Source organism: Carcharodon carcharias, chromosome 6 (assembly GCF_017639515.1).
Source record: "Carcharodon carcharias isolate sCarCar2 chromosome 6, sCarCar2.pri, whole genome shotgun sequence".
Lineage (NCBI taxonomy): Eukaryota > Metazoa > Chordata > Chondrichthyes > Lamniformes > Lamnidae > Carcharodon > Carcharodon carcharias.
The window spans coordinates 74,980,061-75,002,694 of NC_054472.1; the positions used below are offsets into that span (position 1 = coordinate 74,980,061).

A 22,634-nucleotide genomic window follows, 5' to 3' on the forward strand; every position below is an offset into this window, starting at 1 on the left:
TGGCTGATTCTTTGAGGAGAAGGGGAAGCTGGATTGAGATCGAGCTGCTCCGCAGTCCTCTTGTGTTGACACTGTTGGAGGCCAACTATGGTGTCAGAGGTGGAGTTAACCCTGTGCTGCAGTGCAGGACCGACGTCCTGGACCAAGGTCTCCATGGCACCACTTACCAGTAAGTGAGAGCCCTGTGCATGTATAATAGGTTTGTGTGTGTGAGTTGAGAACATAAGAAATAGAAACAGGAGTAGACCATTCGGTCCCTCAAGCTTGCCCCGCCAATCAATAAGATCATGGCTGACCTTCTTGCGTTTTGATTTCCACATTCCCGTCTAATCCCGATAAGCTTTGATTCCCTTGCCTAACAAGAATCTATCTACCTCTGCCTTAAAAATATTCAATGACCCGGCCTTCACCACCTTCTGAGGCAGACAATTCCTAAGTCGCACAACCTTCTGAGAGAAAAAAATTCTCCTAATCTCTGTCTTAAAAGGGTGACCCCTAATTTTAAAACAGTGACCACTAGTTCTGGACTCACCCACAAGAGGAAACATCTTTTTGATGTCCACCTTGTCAAGGTCGTTCAGGATCTTGTATACTTCAATCAAATCACCCCTCACTCTTCTAAACTCCAGTGGAAACAAACCCAGTCTCACCAACCTTTCCTCATAAGACAACCCACTCATTCCAGGTATCAATCTAGTAAACCTCCTTTGAACCGCCTCCAATGCATTTACATCCATCCTTAAATAAGGAGACCAAAACTGCACACAGTATTCGAGGTGCAGCCTCACCAATGCCCTGTATAACTGAAGCATAACATCCTTACCTTTATGTTCAATCCCTCTCAAAATAAAGGATAGTATTCCATTAGCCTCTTAATTACTTGCTGTACCTGCATACTAATTATTTGTGACTCATGTACAAGAAACCTAGATCCCTCTGCACCTCAGAATTACGCAGCAGTTCTCCATTTAAGTAATATTCTGTTTCTTTGTTCTTTCTGCCAAAGTGAACAACTTCATATTTGCCCACATTAAACTCCATTTGCCAGATCGTGCCCACTCACTCAACCTTTCTATATCCATCTGCAACCTTCTCCTGTCTTCTTCACAACACAATTTCCTACCTATCTTTGTGTCATCTGAAAATTTAGCTACCATGTATTCACTCCCCTCATCTAAGTCATTGACGTAAATCGTAAAAAGTTGAGGTCCTAGTACTGACCCCTGTGGGACTCCACTCATCACATCCTGCCAATCTGAAAAAGACCCATTTATGCATACTCTCTGGGTTTCTGCCAGCCAGCCAGCCAATCTTCTATCCATGCTATTATATTTTCCCCTACACCATGCACTTTCATTTTCTGTAATAAGCTTTGATGTGGCACCTTATCAAATGCCTTCTGGAAATCCAAGTACAGTACGTCTGTCCAAAGGTTCTCCTTTATCCACTGCACATATTAATCCTTCAAAAGACTCCAATAAATTGGTTAAACGTGATTGTCCTTTCACAAAACCATGCTGACTCTTCCCGGTTGCTTTAAGCTCTTCTAAATGCCCAGCTATAACTTCCTTAATGATCGATTCTAATAACTTCCCCATGATAGATGTCAAGCTAACTGGCCTATAGTTCCTGGGGCCGAATTTTCTGTCTGTTGGCCAGGCCATGCGGGAGCAGGCACAGGCAGGCGCGAACCTGATCACCGCCTGCGATTGGGTTCACTCTGCCATTTTACGCGGCTGTGCCAATTAAGGCCGGCCCAGCGTGAATCGCGTCTCCCGAGGACAGTGGGAGCGGGTGGGCTGCGGCCGGACTGCTATGACCGCCGGGTCCAATGACGACCTGGCGGCTTGTTTAAAAATGCCCCTGCAGCCTTGCAAAGGCTGTCAAACATGGCCAGCAGAAGGGCTCCCCAGAGCGCTTCGAGTGAGCAGGCCAGGCAGGAGGGTAGGACAGGGGGCCACTGTGCCCCTCATTTCTCAGACGATTGCCTTGCTGCTCTCCTCGAGGAGGTGGTAGCACAGCGGGAGGTCCTCGTTCCCAGGGACAGGAGGAGGAGGGCCCCCTACACAACTAAATGTGCTTAGGAGAAGTTGTGGGAGGTAGTGAGCTCCCACGACATGGTGCGGCGCACGTGGATCCAGTGCCGCAAGCGCTTTAACGGCCTTTTGCACTCTGGAAGGGTGAGTACCATGTTGGCATTGGTCACTTAACCCAGCAGGTAGGCTTTCCCTCCTGGCCGCACTCCTCCCCTGCAACTCTGAGTGCAGTTACTGCATTAAATCATTGACGGCATGTGTACTTCGCTGGGTGGGCCAGCAGATATTGGTCACCCTGAGAGGATGTTGATGAGATGGGTGCTGCACAGGGGCCCCCTCTCATACCTGAGAATCCTGAAATCTCTGACCCACCAGCGTTACACCAACTCTGCCAGGCAGGCACCAGCACAGATACTAGCACTTCCGTGGGAGTTAGATCATCGGCTAATGGCACAGCGGTGAGGGCACTTCATAGTCGCTGGAGGAGCTGGCGGAGACAGAGAGTGCCCATGGCACCAACAGTCGGAGGACTACAGTGGACCAAGCACATGCTCAGTCAGTGGTTGATGATGTGCCTCTGGAGTCGTCCATGAGGCAGCGAATGCTGGAGGTCCAGCAGGGTGTGTGGGAGGATCTGACGGAGATACATGAGGCTATGCTTGGATTGGTCTCTGTGGTGGAGGAGTCTACGTGGACCATTGCCAATGCAATGAGTCTCATGGCTGAGCGCCATGCTTCCTCCATGGAGAGAGTGGCGACTCTCGTGGAGAGGCTCCTCCAGGAGACCAGTCTGGGCATCCTGGGGTTGTGCTCAGACCTGCAAATCCTCACACCGGCATTGACCTCAGCTGATCAGTGCCAGTGTGGGAGATGGTCTGGGCACCGTCTCCCAGCTTGGTGCCCATCTATAAACAGTGAACTGGCAGGTCCAAAGCGACCTCATGTCAGCGCAACAGCTGCCTGTTGTCTCTGCAGGCTCCTCTCTGGGCACTCCAGATGAGGGCAGCAGCTGCTCCACTCCTCTGCCAGTGACCGTTGCATCTGATGAAGCTGTGACAACTGGGGAGATGCCAGCTGTGGAACTGGCGTTCCATCCCAGGCAGGGGCAGCACAGGCTCCACGGGCCAGAGGACGTCCGCCAAGGTCATCGAGGCCAACAGGACAGCACAGTGAGCAGGCTGTCTCAGATGCCAGTGCCAGCTAGGGGACAGCATCTAGACGTAGCACCAAAAAGTGTAAATTTAAGGCACCTTATGCACATCACGGGTTTGTCATTGGTGCTTTTGTGTAGCCCCATAATGAGATCATGATTAGTTGGTGTGGTGTTTGACACCTTTGTCATTTTGTTCCCTTAAGATCAGTTTGTTATATCATTAAATTTAGACATGTGACCATGGCTGAGGGAGCCTCTTTTTTTCTGCAGGTGGATGGTTACCCGTGATATTATGAGTGGGTTGTGTCACATTGAGCTTTATCGACAAGGCCCTTAGTTAATGTTCCTATACAGGCTGATTTAGCATTTAGGTATAGAGTATGGAGCCTGCAGCACAGGCTTTTATTGGAGGTCCATCTGTGGTGTTCTAGCTGAAGGTTTGTTGGATTAAAGCCTCCTGGGTGTCCCTACCTCCCTGGAGTATGCCGGGTCAGCATCTACCCCCTCAGCATTTCCCTGTGCATGCTCATCCTCAGAATCACTGCTGGACTTATCTGTGCAGCCGCAGCAACTGTATCGACATCTTCTTCGTCCACAGCGTCGCTCCTTTCCATTGCAAGATTGTGGAGAGCGCAGCATGCAACCACTATCACCGACAAATGATCTGGGGGTTACTGGAGTGCGCTCCCTGAACGGTCCAGCCATCGAAAGAGTATCTTGAGAAGGCCAATGGCTCTCTCCACCACATTCCTGTGGTGCCCTGGCTCCTATTGTACCGCTGCTCAGCTTCTGTTCTTGGATGGCAGAGAGGCACATGAGCCACCTTCGGAGGGGATAGCCCTTGTCACCCAGCAGCCATCCATCCAGCTGCGCTGGAGCACTGAAGAGCCTCGGCACCTGAGAGTATCTGAGGATGTAGGTGTCATGGGAGCTGCCTGGGTACCTTGCACAGACTTGTAGAATCAGCATCCTGTGATCACACACTGTCTGCACGTTCATGGAGTGGAATCCCTTCCTTTTGACGAAGGCAACGGGCTCACCTGCTGGCGCCTTGATGGCCACATGTGTACAGTCTATTGCACCCTCTATGCGGGGGAAGCCAGTAATCATTGCAAAGCCTCTAGCTCACTCTGTCTGGCTGGCCTGGTCCCATGGGTAGTGGATGAACGTCAATGCACACCTAAATTTAGCGTCTGTCACCTGCTTGACACAAGTGTGGACAGCTGATTGGGAGACTCCACAAAAATCACCCACCGAGCCCTGCTAAGAGCCATAGGCATAGAGATTGAGGGCAGCTGTGACATTTAGAGCCACTGACATATAGTTGACTGTCTCCCTTGAGAGACGGAGCCTCCTTTGGCACTGCACCTCAGACTTACTGAGGTAGCTGCTTCGCCGCCTGTAAACCCTGGCAGCAGGGTAGTTCTGTCTTCTGCGGCCCCTTCCGCCTTGGACTTCCTGTTGGCCCTGTGCCCCTTGTGCCTGCGCCTCTCCTCCCAAAGATGGCTCCCCTGGAGGCTGAATGTGGACTCCTGGCCTCCTCCCCCTTCTGGCCCTCCCTTCCTCCTCAGAAGACATGCCTCCAGTGGAGAGCACAACTCCCATTCCCAGGCTAAGGGAAGACTTCCTGAACCCTGCAAGCCCCAAAAAGGATCTTCACTGTAGAGTGCTGACCTGAAGGTTATGAGTCCTGTCCACGCAGCTTGTATGAGTTTTGAAGTATTTCTGCTCACACAGGCAAGTATCAGTAACTTTCAAACTTAAATAACTGACTGAGCACATTCACAGCCCACTGGCCCATCTTATCCCACCCATGGGTGAGGTTTATACAAATGTGTCCTATCTGCCTGCCCGTTGTCCCTGTGTAACGATCTGAAGGTCACACGGGCCCCGAAAAATCACCGTCACTTGGTGCCTCAAGGGCCTTAATTAATAGTGGCATGTGTCGGAGATCATCGCAGCCTGCTCACTGAAATATTGTGATAGAGTGCGGTGATGTCAAGACGCTCACCCGACGTCACCACGCGTCATTTTACGCCCCTGCACACCAACAGGAAAATTCTGCCCCTGATTTCTGCCTCCCTTCCTTCTTGAATAGAGGGGTTACATTTGCTAATTTCCAATCTGATGGAACCTTTCCAGAATCTAGTGAGTTTTGGAAAATTAACAGCAGCGCATCAACCACCTCAGTTGCCACCTCTTTTCAGGCACTAGGATATAGTACATCGGGACCAGGAGACTTGCCAGCCTGCAGCTCCATTAATTTGCTCAGTGCCATTTCCCTAGTGATTTCAATTTCATCTAGTTGCTTCTCCTGTTCACGTCCTGATTGCAGCTATTACTGGAATGTTTTTGTATCCTCTAAAGTGCACACAGAAGCAAAATATTTGTTCATTTCTTCCGCCATTTCCTTATTATCTACAGTTAACTCCCTACTGTCACTCTCTAGAGGACCAACACTCACTTTACTTATTCTTTTTAAGTATCTGTAGAAACTCTTGCTATCTGTTTTTACATTTATAGTTAGCATCCTCTAATACTCTCAAGAATGATGAGAAAAGTGATTTACCCTGGCGGAACAGAGGAGATCACTCATCCTCTTTTGGCACTGAGTGGCTGTCATCTTTTGCAAGGCGTTGGCACTGACCACCGCTGTCACTGCCTTCCAAGCCAGATTGGTGAAGTTGCTGCCCCTCCTGTGGCCAGTGTGGGACTACAGAACATCATGGTGAGCCTCCACAGTGTCCAAAAGGTATTCCAGTGACATGTCACTGAATCAGCGGGCTGCAGTATCCTTGCCTTTTGGGGCCATGTCTTCTGTGCAGCTGTCCTGAGCTGGGAGCACTGACAGGTGTGCGCATGGCTACACTTTAAATATAGCGACTGGCGTGAGGATGTGATGAGGTGATGATGTGGCGGGCAAATCTGAGGCTGCCCACCATTGAAATGCTGTGATTCCTAGGAATGCATGATAATGAGACAGCATTGGGATGATACAGCGTGAAAAGCACCATTGCGACCATCGGATAAAACATTATTTTTCCTGCCCATTGCTGCACTTAGTGCAAATCTGAAATGATTCTGTACTATATCAGTGATACCTCTCCAATCTAACCTCATTATCCTGTTCTTGTTCTTTCCCTATATCCTTCCTTTTCAAATAACTTTCGTCTTAATAGTCATCGCCTCAATAACACCTCTGTTCTAATTACCCTCTGTGTGAAAATAAACTAACTCTCCCTGTTCTCTCACGATAATCTTGAGAGATTTTTCAACCAATGAACACCATCATTCACAGCTTACCCTGAAAACCTCTAATAGATCCTTGTCGGAATGTGGGATAAAGTGAGGTAGCAGGCAAGTTTAAAGAATTTAGTTTAGCAGAGAGGCAACTAGATGTTAAAAGGGAACTCGGCTTATGGAATAGAAAGCTTAGCCATGGCCTGAACAAACAGCTATTTGTTTTGAAAAATGGGGTGTCATTGGATTGAAGTGAAACTTCATCTATCAAGATCTCAATCCGGAATGATGGACAGGATGTAGACTATTTCCACTGCCAGCAACTTACAATGACAATTGCATTGCAGGGCACAGGATAAAGATTATGTATATGTTTGGGTAGCGCCTAATTTATTGGGGGATTAAAACTGATGCACAATTGTATGGTGTTTTAACGCGACAGTGAAAGGAGCCAGTGTATTAGGCATGCACACCTCAACATCTAACGACATCATGAGAAAGTGGGGTGTTGTTGTAGGAAAAAATTGAGGTTGATCATCTCCAATAAGGGCTGGATCCAAAGAGGGAAGGGTTAAGCATGGTACAGGTGTAGTAAAATAATAATTTTATGGAGGTTGAGAGTGGAAAATTATGTTCAAAAAATTGTGAACAACACCACCAAATTACCAACTTATATTTATATCACATCTTTATGGTCATAAAATGCACCAAGGTGCTTCGCAGGAGAATTTTAAAACAAAATGTCACACAGAGTCACATAAGGGGATATAAAGTCAGATGGCCAAAAAACTTGGTCAAAGAGGTAGATTTTAAGGAGTGTCTTAGAGAAAAGCATGGTAGAGAGGTGGAGAGGTATTGGGAGGCAATTCCAGAGCTGAGGGCCTAGGCAACTGACATATGTGAAAAAAATGGTTAAGGAAGAAGTTAAAAAGTCCACAGAAAAAGTTAAAATTCCTGTGAGAAAGAAGTAGGATATGTTTTCAGCAGGCTCTGCTTTTATTTTATAAAGGATAAAGTTTCTGAGTGTACGAATGTGTAAGCAGTTGTAGCATTTCTGTTGTTTGAAAGTCTGTCTTTAAAAAGTATCTAAGTGATTGTCTTTGATGTCAGCAGTACTCATGGCTCTGTGCACAGAGCTAAAAGCCTCTAGAGTTTAGCTTTGGATGCTGTAAGTATACAGGCGTGTCCTCTTTTAAGTTGGTTAATTGTTTGCTCCATGGATTTATACACATGTGTATTATTTTTTGAGATATCTGAGTAATTTTAGGCTTTTGAACTGATTTAAACCATATGAATATTCCTTGGGTTTATGACCTGGGAATATCGCATAAATTTTGGCACTTTGCAATCCTAACTCATTTCTTGGATCGCTATTTCTAAATTGTGTCAATGGTGAATGTAATTAAGTATGTTCATTCCAATTAAGATTCAGATTTGGGAAAAACAACTTTAAATTACATTTTAAGTTAAAGATGCTGGTATGGATTTATGTTGACTAAAGCTTATTGTACAACTGAAAAACAGTGTATTGTTTCAATCTGAATTTTTAGATTATGGCAAAAATTGCTATTTCTTTATGTAGTTTACATTTAAAATGTATAGTCTTGTTTTAAATTTACAAAACACTGTCTTCTCAGTTCGGCCAAAGTAAACCTAAGACCTGCTATTGCGATTGACCCCTTCCATGCATCTTTATGTTTTGATAGTAAGAAGCAATTTGGCATAAAATATTTACCTGTCTGGAAGCTAAAATGTTGACTTTGGCAGGGCTGATCAGGTGGATTCTGGTAGAGGTTGAGAGGAGGCAACAGTGCTTAGGGGTGGTCAAAGAACGAGCCCATTCTAAAATTACTCCTGGGCCAATGAGAATTGGCAGGTCAATTAGCCAAGACGTTTTAGCCCTAGAAGTAAGAGCCACCCAGACTTCTGTGGAGGGAAAGGTCTTGGAGACTGGCAGGATAATGGAGAGCATGGCCATCGTAATGGAGAAATGGTGGGGTGGGGGGGGGTGGTTCTCCAAGATGCTTGCTGACAGAATTGGACATCTCCCTCATTCTGCTACATGGCACATAACAATCACCAATGGTGATTTGCCGTCATCACTAACTGAAATGTGAATATCTGCACAATGGTGTCTTTGAACCCTTTCCCCATGTCGCTTCTTATTCATGTCTTCTGTTACTCACAAGCTCTTCAAGAAAGACACTGGAACAGGAACTGGAAGAGTCTGAGAAATCCTCAGAGGAGGTTTTACACTCTGAGGCAGCACTGTCACAGAAATCATTTGCACTCTCTACCAGCTCAGACACACCCAGCTTGGTAGGGACTCAAAGGGAAATAGTTAGGTAGCCACATCACAAGTCAGTAGGAGCAGATGTCAGAGACAGGGACAGCAGTGGAGAGCTCCCATTGAAGGGAACAGACCACTCCAAGCTCTGCTCACCTGTATGCAGGTGCTAAACCTAGGAGGTCATTCACAGAGGACTACTCTGGAGCAGCAACAGAAAATGTGTGAAGTTTTATCAGCATTTCCAGAGGCACTGCACATCTTTGGAGGAGTATATTTCAAACACGAGTGCCATGATGTCTCAGGCCTTTGCGCTGATGTCCACCTCCATGGAAAGCGTGGCCATCTGCATGGAGCATCAGATGTGACAGGCAACTGAATGCATGCTGACTCTGACCAATGACCTGCACTACTCAGTCTGACACTTCAAACAGGATGAAGGAAAACCTCACATCAGCCTTTGGGAACCACACTGAAGTGCTCTCTTCAACTCTTGGCATACAGAGAAGTGTGGGTGGGCCATGAGAGGAAAATTGGAGAAAGATGGAACATGGAAGTGGGGTTTCTGCTCAAAGGTGGTCCTACTTCTCAATCCTTATCCTCTTTCACCCCTTATTATGAGCCCCACATGATGCCTCCTGTACCAATAATCAAGTCTGCACACTGTTACAGATGGGCACTCTTTGACCAGGTGCTCATGGGCCCCAAAACCCAGAGGACATCTGACACAGGCATCTCAGCTATTAAAGCAGGGGAGTTAGCAGAGTGCATTTTTCTTTGCTGAAGCCACCAGGGTAGCACCACATGGAAGTAATAAGAAAAGAAGACTTTTTAGTAGCACAACAGGATTCACTTGGGTGACAATAAAATTGCCAGAGTGTTAATGTATTATTAAATGTGAATGAATCATAGACTTTTTTTTCAAGCTTCTATTCTCCAGTCATCTCCATTGTTTCCTCCAGCCTTCCAAAAGGACATTAGTCTTGAGGAGAATAGTATGACCAGCGTAGAAGACAAGGGATTTCTGACCGTGGGAATGATATGTGTTGAGTGCAGTGGGCAGTGGGTTCAGCAAAGTCATGGAATATATTTTTACACACTCAGGTTCAAGGTTATCTGAACCTTGCTTGAATAAGCCTGACATCAGTTTCTTAGCCAGCTAGGTGAGTGACTGCAAGCACCGGGCCACATTAGGCTCCTCCTAATCTGCTTCTTCTCCCCTGACGAAGTAGAATGGTCCTCACCTTCCTCCATCTGCAGACCTATTCCTCTCTGCTACACTATGTTGTGCAAGGTACAACAGATGACTATCATTCTGGAGACCTTTGCTGCTACATATTGAAGGGCACCCCAGATCTGTCCAGGCTTTTAAATCGCATCTTCAGCAACCTAATGTGCCCTTGTGCTCATGAGGCTCTGGTTGCATTTTTCCTTTGGTAATGGTCAGGCTGCTCGCAGGTGTCATCAGCCATGTCCTTAGTAGCCCTTGTCTCCAATGAGTCATTCACTGACTGTTTGAATATGCAAAGATATGTGGGAGGCATGACTGGCGCAGAATGAAGGCATCATGGTAGCTTCCAGAATATCTTGCACAGCCATGCATGAAAATCTTTCAGTTGTCATGTACCAGCTGGACATTGATAGATTGTAACCCCTTCTGATTGACAAAGACTGTTAGTTGATATCAGGGCAATTTGATTGCCAAATATCTGCACATGTGTGCAGCTTATGGCTCCTTGTACCTGTGGAAATCCAGCCATTGCAGCAAGAATGACAGCCCCCCCAGTTCTGACTGGCCTCATCAGTATCTAAGTACTGGAGGCCCTTTTAAACATGGTAGCTGGCAGCAGGTTGTGAAATCCTGCAGATGTCACCAGCAGATCCCTAGAAGGGGCTAGAGGTGAAGAAATTCAGGGCACTGACAGCCACTGGCAATGCATGCCCACATGGCTCTTTGGGGAGATATTGTCCTCGGAGACTGCAGATCTCAAGTCTTTCTGCATAAGGTCCCTGGGGCACTGTTGCTCCATCATATCAAGAAAGCTGATCCTCTGCATATATACCCTATGTTGAGGGTATCGCTTCCTTTGAGCTGGATCTCTGCCCATCTCCTCTGTCCTGTATAGTAGTACGTGGCTGAGGAGAAGGCAATTGTTGTTGTTGTTGCTCCTGCTATTTCTGGTATTGTTCTTCTTCTTATTCTTCAATGAAAGTCCATTGTATAGCTGCATAAGCTACTCCCATGCTGCAGTGAAGGACAGCAGGGAAGTTCAGGTCAAAGTCAACAAGTCCAAAAAAAGTGAAATAAATTCCAAAGTGTTGAAAATCAGCTGTAAAGCAGTGAAAGCACACCCCCTGAACAAATCTTGTGAGCACTAGCCTTTCACATATAGCCAGGGAGGCAGCTATGCAGTATCAGTCATTAAAGGCTTTCCAGTTTGTCAGAGTTTCACAGAGCAATGAATCCCCGCTACGCTCTCAGCTTGTGATGCCAGCAAGTTTCAAGCAGTTCAGTAAATCTGTGCGCTGGCTGTTAAAGCCAGAATACTGGGTTAAAGTCTGAATTCTTTGCCTCTTAGCATATTTAAATTCGAGACCCGATATCTCCACAAGGCTTTCCCTTGCACCTCTGAATGCATGCCAGGGAAAAAGCCAGAAGTGAGGGCAATCATGTAGGATTTCCAATATGTTGAAACTTTTGGGGGGAATTAACCCCTGCCCACACTTGAACACGCCCACCCTTTTCAATTAAAATGTTGTCCTCTGTTTTCTTTTAAATAGGTGTCCACTTCATGATGGCGTAGCAAAAGATCCAGCAGTTTTAGGAATTTAAGAATTTATCTGAAGATGTCAAATATCACTGCATGATGATGATTGGAATTAAAAGTTTTGCTATTCAGGGTCATTTGTTATCTTAGAACACTCGGGCTTGATTTTTACCCCACGCTGGGGCTGAAATCAGAGGATAAAAATAATATCACTGGCTGACATGCCAATGTCCTGGTTCCATCCTGCTCCAGGTCATTTCATGGAGGCGGGATGGGGGTGGGTGAGAGGGAAGGCAGGGCTGCAAGTGGCAGGAAGTTGATCCAACTAGTTAACGGCTACTTAGCGCCAATTTAAGGAGGCTAACTGGGATTTTCCAGTCAATCACCACGTCTCTGCAAGTGGTGATGGGCAGTTTAAATACCCGGAGCTGGCATTTTGAAGTGCCTTCCCCATACTTACCTTCCATTTCAGCCTGCTGCTGCTTTCATGCTGGACGGACTTGGATTGGCTCTCCAGCTTCAAGGGCCCGCCCTTCATCCCTAACTGGATGGTGAGCCCATTCTCTGGGCATTAATTGGCAGCCATGGGGAAAGCCATATTGAGTGACTGTCTCCCACAAAGTGCAGACTTCTGACCCACATTTGAGCCTGATGGTTTCAGAAGCCTCCAGGCAAAATCCTGCTCAGAATGCTTGAGAAAGGACATAAGAAAGTCACCTCCAAACTAATTGCTAGCACTTCTGTCCCTAATGTGAAGCTACCATGTAAAACCACCAATCAAAGATCTGCAATTTTGGAAATCATTACTTTTTCTTTGACAAATTGAAAAACCACCTGAGCATGATTCTCTGGAAGTTATCAATCAGATATTAATGTACATTCTAGTGCATGTTTGTCCAACATATGGCCATGTAATAGAGTTGATTTTCCAGGCAACTTTTCTTGGTGGAAACATTGAACTTTATTTACAAGAGAGCAGCAGCAAATACACGTGTGCATCAAACTCAATAACTAAAGAAGAACTTTGTCCTAGAGATTCCCCGCATTGCTAACTTATTGATTAACAGAGATCATTTGATATTACAACACAGGATTATTCTTAAAGCTAAGTCCTAAATTTGTCAACACTATAATTACTACATTCCTCCCCCTTTTAACTTTTCTGTACATTTTGTATTTACAAGGATATTTATCTCATGGCATTACAATGTTTACACAGGTCATGGAATTAAAAGTTCAGTCTTTCAGGTGGTTCCCTGATCCGTGTGGAACGTCGTAACTCCACGACTTCAGATTCTTTTGCAGGAATCACATTCTCTGGAACCGCATTAACATCAGATACCTCATTAGGCAGTTCAGTGTCGTCCACTCTGACAGAGACATCGGGCATGTCTATCCTTGGTTGAGCAACTTCAACAGAAACCACAGGTTCAGCAATGGTTATAGGTAGAACATTATTTTGTTGGCTAGCTCCCTTCTTCTTAAATGATCCACATGCTTATGGATAATCTGGCCCTCCACTTTGAAGTTGTATGACAATGGTCTGGTCACAGAGCTTACTTTACCAGGTAGCTACTTCGGTCGTCCACCAAAATTCCTTACATACACTACTTCTCCAACAGCAAATTGTCGCTCATGACAATGCAAATCTTGAGTCACTTTTTGGATCGCCTGACTTTTCTCCACCTTCCCCTCCAAGTTGGGAAGTATCAGGTTTAGACTTGTTCATAGACAGCGCCCCATCAGTAATTCTGGAGGCATTGCACCTGTTGTAGTGTGGGGGTGGTGGGGCGGCGGGGGTGGGGGGTTGTTCTGTAGTGAAATAGGAAACAAGCAAGTTTAGTTTCGAACGATTTACTTGTTAACTTTTTCATTCCCACCTTTTACTGTCTTTTCGGAACCTTCTTCCTTTTTGTCTTCTTTCTACCACAGAGTTTAGAATTGGCCTTCTTTTTGACTTCACTCTCGGCCAGACTTCTCTCAGGTGAAATCTCAACTTGTCTTAGTTCAGTAGTTGAGTTACCCATGATTTCATTATCTACTCACATCTTGGAAAGTTCAATGACTTTTGATTTTGAAGCCTCTTTAGCTTCATTCAGCTGATTCTTCAGCTCTCCTGTCTCCTTCTTGTATCTGTTGGCTTCCTCCTGGAACGTCACTGCGTATTCTTTGCCAACTGGTTCTTCAGTTTGTTCAGAGTGACGTTAAATTCTTACTGGTTCTCTTCGTAATTTTCCAGAGGCACAAACATTAACCTGAGGGATCCTTGTAATGTGTGAAGGTCTTTCAACAGGTTTTCCCTTTCTTTACGAAATTCACTCGCTTCATCTTGAATCCTATCATTCAGCAGACTCTCCTTGTGTTTCATCTCCTGTTCTTCCATGTTGTTGTTTAAGACAGTCTTCATTTCTTCAGGTTGCTGACAGTTTACACACTTTTTTTTCATCCAGTTGTGGTCCTTGGACTCTCCGGGTTCTTTCTGCAGCATCTTGCCTTGTTCCTTTTCCAACTTAAGCACTCTTCCTGCTTCCTTTTGAAATCTCACTGGCCAATCAAGGTTAATTTCCCTCAGCCAATTTCAACCTAGAAGGCTTAGTCCTCTATCTTCTTATACCATCATTGGTAGTTGTGCTGTTTAGTGTTTATAATACCTGGATTTCTTTGCCTGTGTACATTTTCAACTTGGCAGAGGTTTGTTCCAAATTTAAGTGTTGAGCACCTTTATTTAAATATCTGAAAATGTGTTCTACTGCTACAGTGGTAGATGCACCAGTGTCTACTTCCATTTTTAAGGGTTTACTATTCATTCGCAATGTGACAGTAATTAGCTCTGTCTTCCCAACTTTCATGTTGAATAATGAATATATGCCAGAATTGGTTGTTTCTGGCTCGTCTACACTATATACTTCATTGGACTTTGTTTGTTGCTGTTTGTTTTAATCATGCTTTGCAATGTTTCAAAATGTGCCATCTTTCGTGACAAAAATAACACTCCACCTTTTTAAATTGCCAATTGTTTGGAGTGTAATTGTTTCCATTTCGATAAAAATGAGTTTTCCAATTTGCTGCTAAGCTGTTTCCTCTAAATTTTGGTTAGTGGGGGCTGTTTCCCGCTTCACAGCTGAGTCCCAGCTTTTGGCGCCACTTTTGGCTGACTGTTCCCACCCAACTTGGAAAACGGCACCATTTTTCACACCTTGAATCGCTTGTGAATCCCTTACAATGCTTTCCATCATAAGAGCTATTTCTAATGCATTCTTAAAATCAAGATCCACTTCAGCCAGCAATCTTTGCTGAATAGCATCCTCTTGCATGCCATAGACCACATGATCCCTGAACATATCATTCAGGCTTTCACCAAAATCACAATATTCCATTAGTTGTTTTAATTTTGCCACGTAGGTAGGAATGGTCTCCCCCGGGCTCTATTCCGTTTATTGAACTTGAACCTCTGCATTGTGACTGAGGGCTTGGGTTGAAAATGCCGCTTAATGAGATCAACTAATTCACTGACGGCCTTCAAATCAGGGGCACTGGGGGCCATCAAGTTTCGAATTAAACTGTAGGACTTGCTCCCACAAATACTCAGGAGAATTGCTCTCCTCTTTTCCTCCCCCATGATTTTGTTGGCTTGAAAGTAGAATGCAAGACGTTCTATATACTGAGACTTGTCATCTGTGGCTGGCTCAAAGGGATCAACTCTGCCAAACTGTGGCATCTTGGATGAGTATATCTTCCCTTCTTTTTAATTATCCGAGATACTCACAATTGCTGGGCAAGGGACAGCACCAGATCTGATTTATCCTCATTGCCAGTTGTTACGGAGATGATTTTCCAGGCAACTTTTTTTGGTGGAAACACTGAACTCTATTTACAAGACAGCAGCAGCAACTACATGGGTGCATCAAACTCTATAACTAAAGAAGAACTCTGAGCTAGAGGTTCCCTGTGTTGCTAACTGATTGGTTTAACACAGGTCGTGTAATCTTACAACACAGGATTATTCTTAAAGCTACAGTCCTAATTGTTATCAAATCTATAATTACTACAGGCCCGTGCACCAGATGTGGCCCACAAAGCCCCTCTTTGCAGCTGCAGGAGCCAGTTTACAAAATGCTGATCAAAGAAATATGTTTGAATGGAAGATTCTGCATGGAGCTGCTCCTCCAATCACAGGACGTTCCTCTCCTGTGTTTGCTGCTGATAGGCTCCTCAGCAGCAAAATGTGGGAGAGAAGCAATCTGTGATTGGAGGAGCAGCGAATAGCAGCGGTGGTGAGTTTGGGGGCTTGGTAGTGTGGCTCAAGGAGCATAAGTGCCGGCCAGCATGGTCCAAGGAGCGGAGGCGCCAGCGAGCATGGTCCAGGGAGTGGAGGCACCAGCGAGCATGGTCCAGGGAGTGGAGGCGCCAGCGAGCATAGTCCAGGGAGTGGAGGCACCAGCGAGCATGGTCGGGGAGTGGAGGTGCAGGCGAGTGTAGCCCAGAGAGCTGAGGTGGTGTTGAGCGTGGCCCAGGGAGCAGAGGTGTCATGAACGTGGCCAAGGGAACAGAGGTGCCGGCGAGCACGGCACAAGGAGCGGAGGTGCCATGAGCGTGGCCCAGGGAGCAGAGGTGCCGGCGAGCATGACGCAAGGAGTGGAGATGCTGGCGAGCGTGGGCCAGGGAACAAAGAAGCAGGGAGCATGGCCCAGGGAGCAGAGGAGCCAGGAGCATGTCCCAGGGAGAGGAGGTGCAGGTGGAACGGAGCCAAGTTGTCCAGAGCGGACTCCAGGCGAGGTGGAGTGGGGCTTGAGGCATGCGGTGTGGGGCTCAGGCTCCCAGAGTGGAGTGGGACAAGGCCCACTGTCATCTGAGTAAGTGAATGAATGAAGAACGTGTTGGGGAGAGAGATGAGAGAGAAGATGTGAGGGGTAGGAAGAGTGTGAGGGGGTGAGAGGGTGAAAATGTTTGTGGGGAGGTGATAGAGTGTGAGGAGGTGAAAGAGTGTGAGGAGGGGGTGAGAGTGTGTGAGGAAGAGAGAGTGAGAGGGGGTACAGTGTGTGTGGGGGCATAAAGTGTGAGGGGGGTAGAGTGTGTCAGAGAGGGATAGAGCATGTAAGGGGGTTAGAGCATGTGAGAAGTGGGTAGAGCATGTGGGGGTGTAGAGAGTGAGAGTTGGGGTTGAGATGAGAGAGAGAGAGACAGAGAGTAAGTGGGAAGGGGATAGAGAGTGTGAGGGGAGTGTGTATGCAGGGAGCAAAGTGTGTCCATAAGTTTGGCTCATTCCCAATATCAGGGTTCTCATTCACCCTCACCCAAACATACTCATCATCCATACTCACAATGGGTGAGGGTGAGCGAGTGAGCACCCTGAGACTGGGAGTGAGCCAGACACACACATACTCACCCTATGACACTTTATTACTTATCTGTATTTATTATTCATTGGGCTGCATTTTGAGGTCTTCGGGCAGTCAAGGTGGGTGGGCCCGGGAGCAGCCGGGAAACAGCCCGCTGCCCGCAATCGGCCTCCAACTGCGATTTCACGCTGGCTGGCCAATTAACAGCCAGCCAGCGTGAAACGTGTGCTGAAAGGCATAGCACTGCCAGGGTGGGGGTGGGAGGAGGGCGAGCGCTGAAGTCAGTGCTGGCGCGAGGGAGAGCACAGTGAAAGCTCCCTGAAGGCAGAGAGCTGCCTCAGGGAGTTGAAGAATATAAAATCATCGAAAAGATTTATAAATGCAGAAAAAATGTCCACACATCGGACTCACTCACCTAAATATATGCATTAGAAAAATTCTGCACAAACATTTTTATTTTTTAAATTTAATTACGAAAACCTCATCCCACCCTTGGATGAGGTTTCCTGAAAAATGCGAAAGCTGCCTGGCCGATTCACCTGCCCGCCAACTTTAAGGTTGGATGAGCAGTGAAAAATCGCTGTTAATTAATACTTTAATGGCCTTAATAGGCCTCTTAATTATCAGCAGGTGTGCTGTCGGTCCTTGCGCGCGCCCACCAACCGAAATATCGCGCAAGTGAGCTATTTTACGCCTGATCAGGTCAGGTGTCGCCCACCCTAAGGATGTAAAAGTTTGCCCATTTTTTTTGCTCAGCAAGTTGTTTCCTTTCATACCTCCGTTTTTTTTTAAATGAAATTCATATTTAATGTTGTGCCAAACTTTATCTTCCCAAAATTTGCTCATTGGCCCCTTCAGTGAGAAACACTTTGAAATGTGGTCCCCTCATATGAAAAGATTGGACAACCCTGTTCTAGTGCAAACAAAGAAAGTGTGGTTCAGAGTAGCTATTGATAGCTTTCTGTTGAAGATGTTTGTGTTGTTGCCTGTGAACCTTTTAAGAAAATTGCATTTAATAGCCTAGTCAATACATTAAACATTGAGATCATGCATGGGAGACAAGTAAAAGTCTCCAGACAGACGCCTCTTGAAAGCCCAAGAATGGCTTGTATCCGATGGCATGTTTAATATGATTTTAGAATACTGATATGTGTGTGCAAATGTGATGTTACATCTAAAGCAACTAGCATGCAGAAATGCATGGTGGATTTGAACTGAAGTATGGGTTTCAGACATGCTCAGTCACTTGACAAGAGAAGAAATGGTTAATGTGGCTTGATAGCTTGGGACAATCTTTTAAATCATCAAGTGGATAAAATCTATGGAACTGTCAGGTCATTGATACATATTTGAGAGAGAGACTGACTTTAAGACAATCAGAATAGAGTCAAACATACTGATGTCTGTCATAAGGGATAAAATTAAAGTATAGAGCAATATAAAACTTGGGAGGCGGTGGATTTTGTCAACAGTGTGTTCGTTACAGCATAACTGGAAGAATGTGCCACATCTGTCCTCTTGCTTTTTCTCATTTCCCAAGCGATTACAATTAAAATGTAAAGTTCCGATGAGTGTGGGAGATACATGCGATCACGCAGAGAGGGGCGCTTTTCAGGAATGAATCATGCCATCAGCTGACTTGCTGCAGCTAAAGGTGGCTTTAAAAGAGCCTCCTGGTCAAACCTGCATCATGGCCAAACTTTTCTTGCCTAAATCATTGCCATTAACATAAGACTTGAGAGTACAAAGATGGCATGAGAATTTTTCAAAATTAAATTTCACTTGTAAATACCACACATTACATTGGTTTCACTTTATTCATGTGTGCATCATCGTTATTTGTTGAGACTACCTTAGTGAGAGAGCTAAATGTCCTGGCACATCTCATGGTTGGCATCCACTGATAGTTACATTACCTATATTGTGGAAGAAACAATGCGTGTTTTCTTGTTCATTCTTTATTGAATATTCATGTTAGTGCCCAATGTTGTACTCACCACTGTGTGGGACATGGCTGATCTTGTAGGCTGAACATGCCTTCCCTTCCATGCATTGTAAAGGACATTGTCCAAGATCACAATCAGCAGGGATAATTCAAATGCTGCAGGTGAACTCAAAGCCCTGTAAGGTCTCTGTCAGCCAACACTCTGAGATAGATGCATATGTGGACAGCACTGACACCACCCTTTAGAACCCTTATTTTCTTACCTTGGCTGACTGTCCCCACCAACCCTCCCCCCACTTCACTTCTCCATGCCTTTGATCCCATCCTTTGTTCTTCCCTGGATCCCTTTTCCACTCCTTCATGCCCTTGACCCCACACCACATATCCTTTCACCACTGGGCCTCCATGTAAATTGCCATTCTCCCACTCCCCTCCCTTGCGCCATAGAGTTAAACAAGGAAAACTGCTGACCTTACACACAACTGCACTAAGCCTACGACAGGTGCACGCCACCTTTAAACAAATGTGAACCGGGTGCTATGAAATTCTAGTGCACCCCTGACTTTATCTTAAGAATGAAAGCAGGACATAATTTTTAAAAGTTTTACATTAATAACTATTCATGGCATGCAAATAAGTTACAAGTGTGAATGTGCCACAGGCTGCGTGAGGCTTGACATGCCGCAAACACACCGCTGGCTTCATTTCTGCATCTCAGCCTGCCATCAGGAAATCCAGATTTCACATCCTGCCTAATTAAGTCACCCCGCACGCCATGCTTTCTGCTCTCGCTGGCTCCATAAAAATCCCCTCCTTGGTTTGGGAAAATTGATAGCTAAGGAGAAATAATGCAAATACTGAGCAAGAATTATGCACAAGGTGGTGACTAATAAATGGACAGCTGGAAAATCTTTTAAATCCATAAACTGTAGTTTTTTGTATAATGCATTATCATTTTGTTTGCTACCAACTGAATCCCTCACCCTGGCAATTGTCTGAGACTAAACTAGATTGTTTGCAACCTTGGTGTCATATTTGACCACATATCCGCACCATTATTGAGATCACCTATTTCCACCTCCGTAATAATCCATCTTTGATCTTCACTATTCCAAAGGGCCATAATTAATTTTAGAACCATATAACTATAACTTTCATTTCTGTTATAATTGTCGTGAATTTTCATTGCACTCATTCTATAGCTTTAATATCATTTCTATAGTATGGGGGTGGGGGGGGGGTGGGTGGTGCAGCAGAATTACATGTTATACTGCAACTGTATCTTAACCATGTTTTGTGCAAGTTAAACATCACCTCTGGCATTGATATTCAATGCCCCATGCATAAAACCCAGAATTCTATTTGCCTTTTTATTTTCTGTTCAATCTGCACTCTCTGCACTTTGAAGATTTATCTATAGCCACACACCTCTTCTATAAAGTTTAGAGAAATTTACTGTACAATTCATTTCACTACAAAATTTCCAAAATGTAATATTACACATCATGTATCTGCCACCTATCTTCCCACTCTGCCAACCTGCCTCTTATAACTGAAATCTCTTGTATTCTTCCTCAATTTATCATTCTTCAAACCTTGATACCTTGATATAACTTCCTTATACCCAATTTCAAATTATTTGGAAAAAAAGGAGACTAAAATAGTCATAGCGCTGATCATGACACTCCACTACCAAATCCTGGAGAACCAAAACATTCAGTTAACATTCTCTTTGCTCTTGTACCATTGTGATTCCATTTCCTTCCCTTCAATACCATGAAAGAAAATTGGATAGCACAAAATGGGCAATAATGATTCAGCATCCTTTTACGTTACTCCCAATTACTATATTATTCACTTCAATGGGGAAAAAAACTGGATAGAGATTAAAGAGGTGTTCTGATTTGCTAACTCCCAGTTTATGCCGGTGCCCAAGACCAACTCTACCCACTAACTCTCTGCCTGTCCCAAACATGGACATCCTTATAAGGATGATGCAGATCCATTATGTTGCAAGTTCCTGCACTCTAGGGCTTCAAAGTAACGTAATGCATACTCAAATTAGATGTGCCTCTGCAAAAGGGTACCAGTTGGGAATCTTGATGTGGTCAATACCTGGCCCTCTAAAAATTATATATTTTTTAAATTGAAAAGGTTCTTGGAGCTGCTAGGACAGTGCTCTTCTTTCAGGGTTGCCGTGAGGATGGGGGGTTGGGCGGTGGGCGGTGGTGGGCAGTGGGGGAAGATGGGGTTGTGAAGGGGTAAATCCTCTACTGGACAATCTTTGTCCTACTTCCCAGTATTTTTACAATGTGACACCTCAGATGTAGAGATGCAGTCCAGATGGCCTGGGCGTGTTCCATTTACAGCCACATTAAAGGACTTCTCCCTTCCAGTGACCTTGGCGGTATGAGTGGTGAAGGTCCCAATTAGGTCTGTCTGAGCACTTAAGCCAAGATCACCAAGCTCCCATTAGTCAAGTGCAAGTTGCCCTTCACAGTACCACGCTGGCTGCACTGCATAGTCAATGCCGTTCTAAGTGTTTACTCATTTCATCCCCTATTATGCAATTCAGAAATTTACTCACAATCAAAGCAAACTAACTGGCCTATAAATTTTATGGCCTATCATTTATTTTGCTTATTATAGGTTTGATATAATTCCTAATAACCTCTCCTTTAATTGGTTAAATCAATTTACTGCTCTGAATTTTTATAGTTTCTGGATAGCAACAGAAAAAAATGATTTAATCACAAAACCTATATTACAATAAAAAGTTCTAAAGAAGAGTCAATTGGACTGAAAATGTTAACTCTGTTTCTCCCCCCATGCAGGTTAGGTCTAAAGAATCTTTACTTGTATGGATTTGGTTTCTTTGGAATACAAACATTTGACAATTTTGTACCTGTTGCTGTAGAGTTTGGACTTGATCTTGAGCAATGGTCAGTTCCAACTCTGTCTTCTGATTATCATGTTGATGCTTCAGGATTTCCTGGAAATTCTGTTGCTGCTGTTGTCTTTCCATATTCAGCTCACTTCTTAGCTCCGCTTCGATTTGTCTGGGCAATTAACAAAAATAAACATTTCAGACACAAACAAAAATACTGTAGCCAAGTGTGGTTAGATTTTGTGATGGGGACTGCCAGGTTCTATGAAAGCATGAGCACAATTAGAAGAATGGTATCAATTACTACATAGGTGTTTGCAGCATGCAAGAAGGCTATTCATCCTGTCATGTCTGTACAAGCTGTTTAAATCCATCTCCACTCAATTTACTCAATGTAAGGACATTGGTGCCATTTTGTATCAAGTGAAGGTTACTTTTTGGTGTATTTATTTGATTAATCTACCACTTGCCTCAATGCTCCAGAACTTGAATCTTTTCTTTCTATATAGGCCAAGAAAGGAAAATCAAACTGAATGCACAACAGGTGGCAGATCTGATACCGCCAGTTTTATGCCCTTGCTGAAGTTGAAAGTCCCGCCCAGACAGTCAAGAGCCACACAGTCTGGAAAATTTTTGCATCAAGCCTCTCAAACAATAATAGTAAACCTTAAACCTGTGTAGAAAAGATTCTGACAGTATAACATAATAAATTATTAAGATGCACAAGTTAAGTTACAACAGAAAAAACATCTCCTGTCCATCCCTCTCCCTTTCCAGTTATTTCCACATAATTAAATCCTACTGACATTACATCCCCCCTATTCTTATCTCCTTACCACTTTCCTTTTTCCCCACCCATACCCTGTGTTTTCAATGGGCAGAATTTTCAATAAATGAGGCTAAGTGTGGTGGTGGGCATTTTTGGCAGCACTAACCCCGCTGGCCAGAATGGCAGGAACTTGCGCCCGATTCTGCGCTT

At 44.9% G+C, this 22,634-nt stretch overlaps 1 protein-coding gene across 1 annotated transcript in view; it reads right to left on the bottom strand.

Annotated features, from left to right (window-relative positions):
* LOC121278803 (polyamine-modulated factor 1-binding protein 1-like) overlaps nucleotides 1–22,634 on the bottom strand; it is a 357,653-nt gene that overhangs the window by 162,749 nt on the left and 172,270 nt on the right. The window contains exon 9 of the mRNA XM_041189256.1: nucleotides 21,674–21,827. Within this exon, the coding sequence (XP_041045190.1) occupies nucleotides 21,674–21,827 (154 nt within the window). The remainder of the gene's footprint in view (nucleotides 1–21,673; nucleotides 21,828–22,634) is intronic.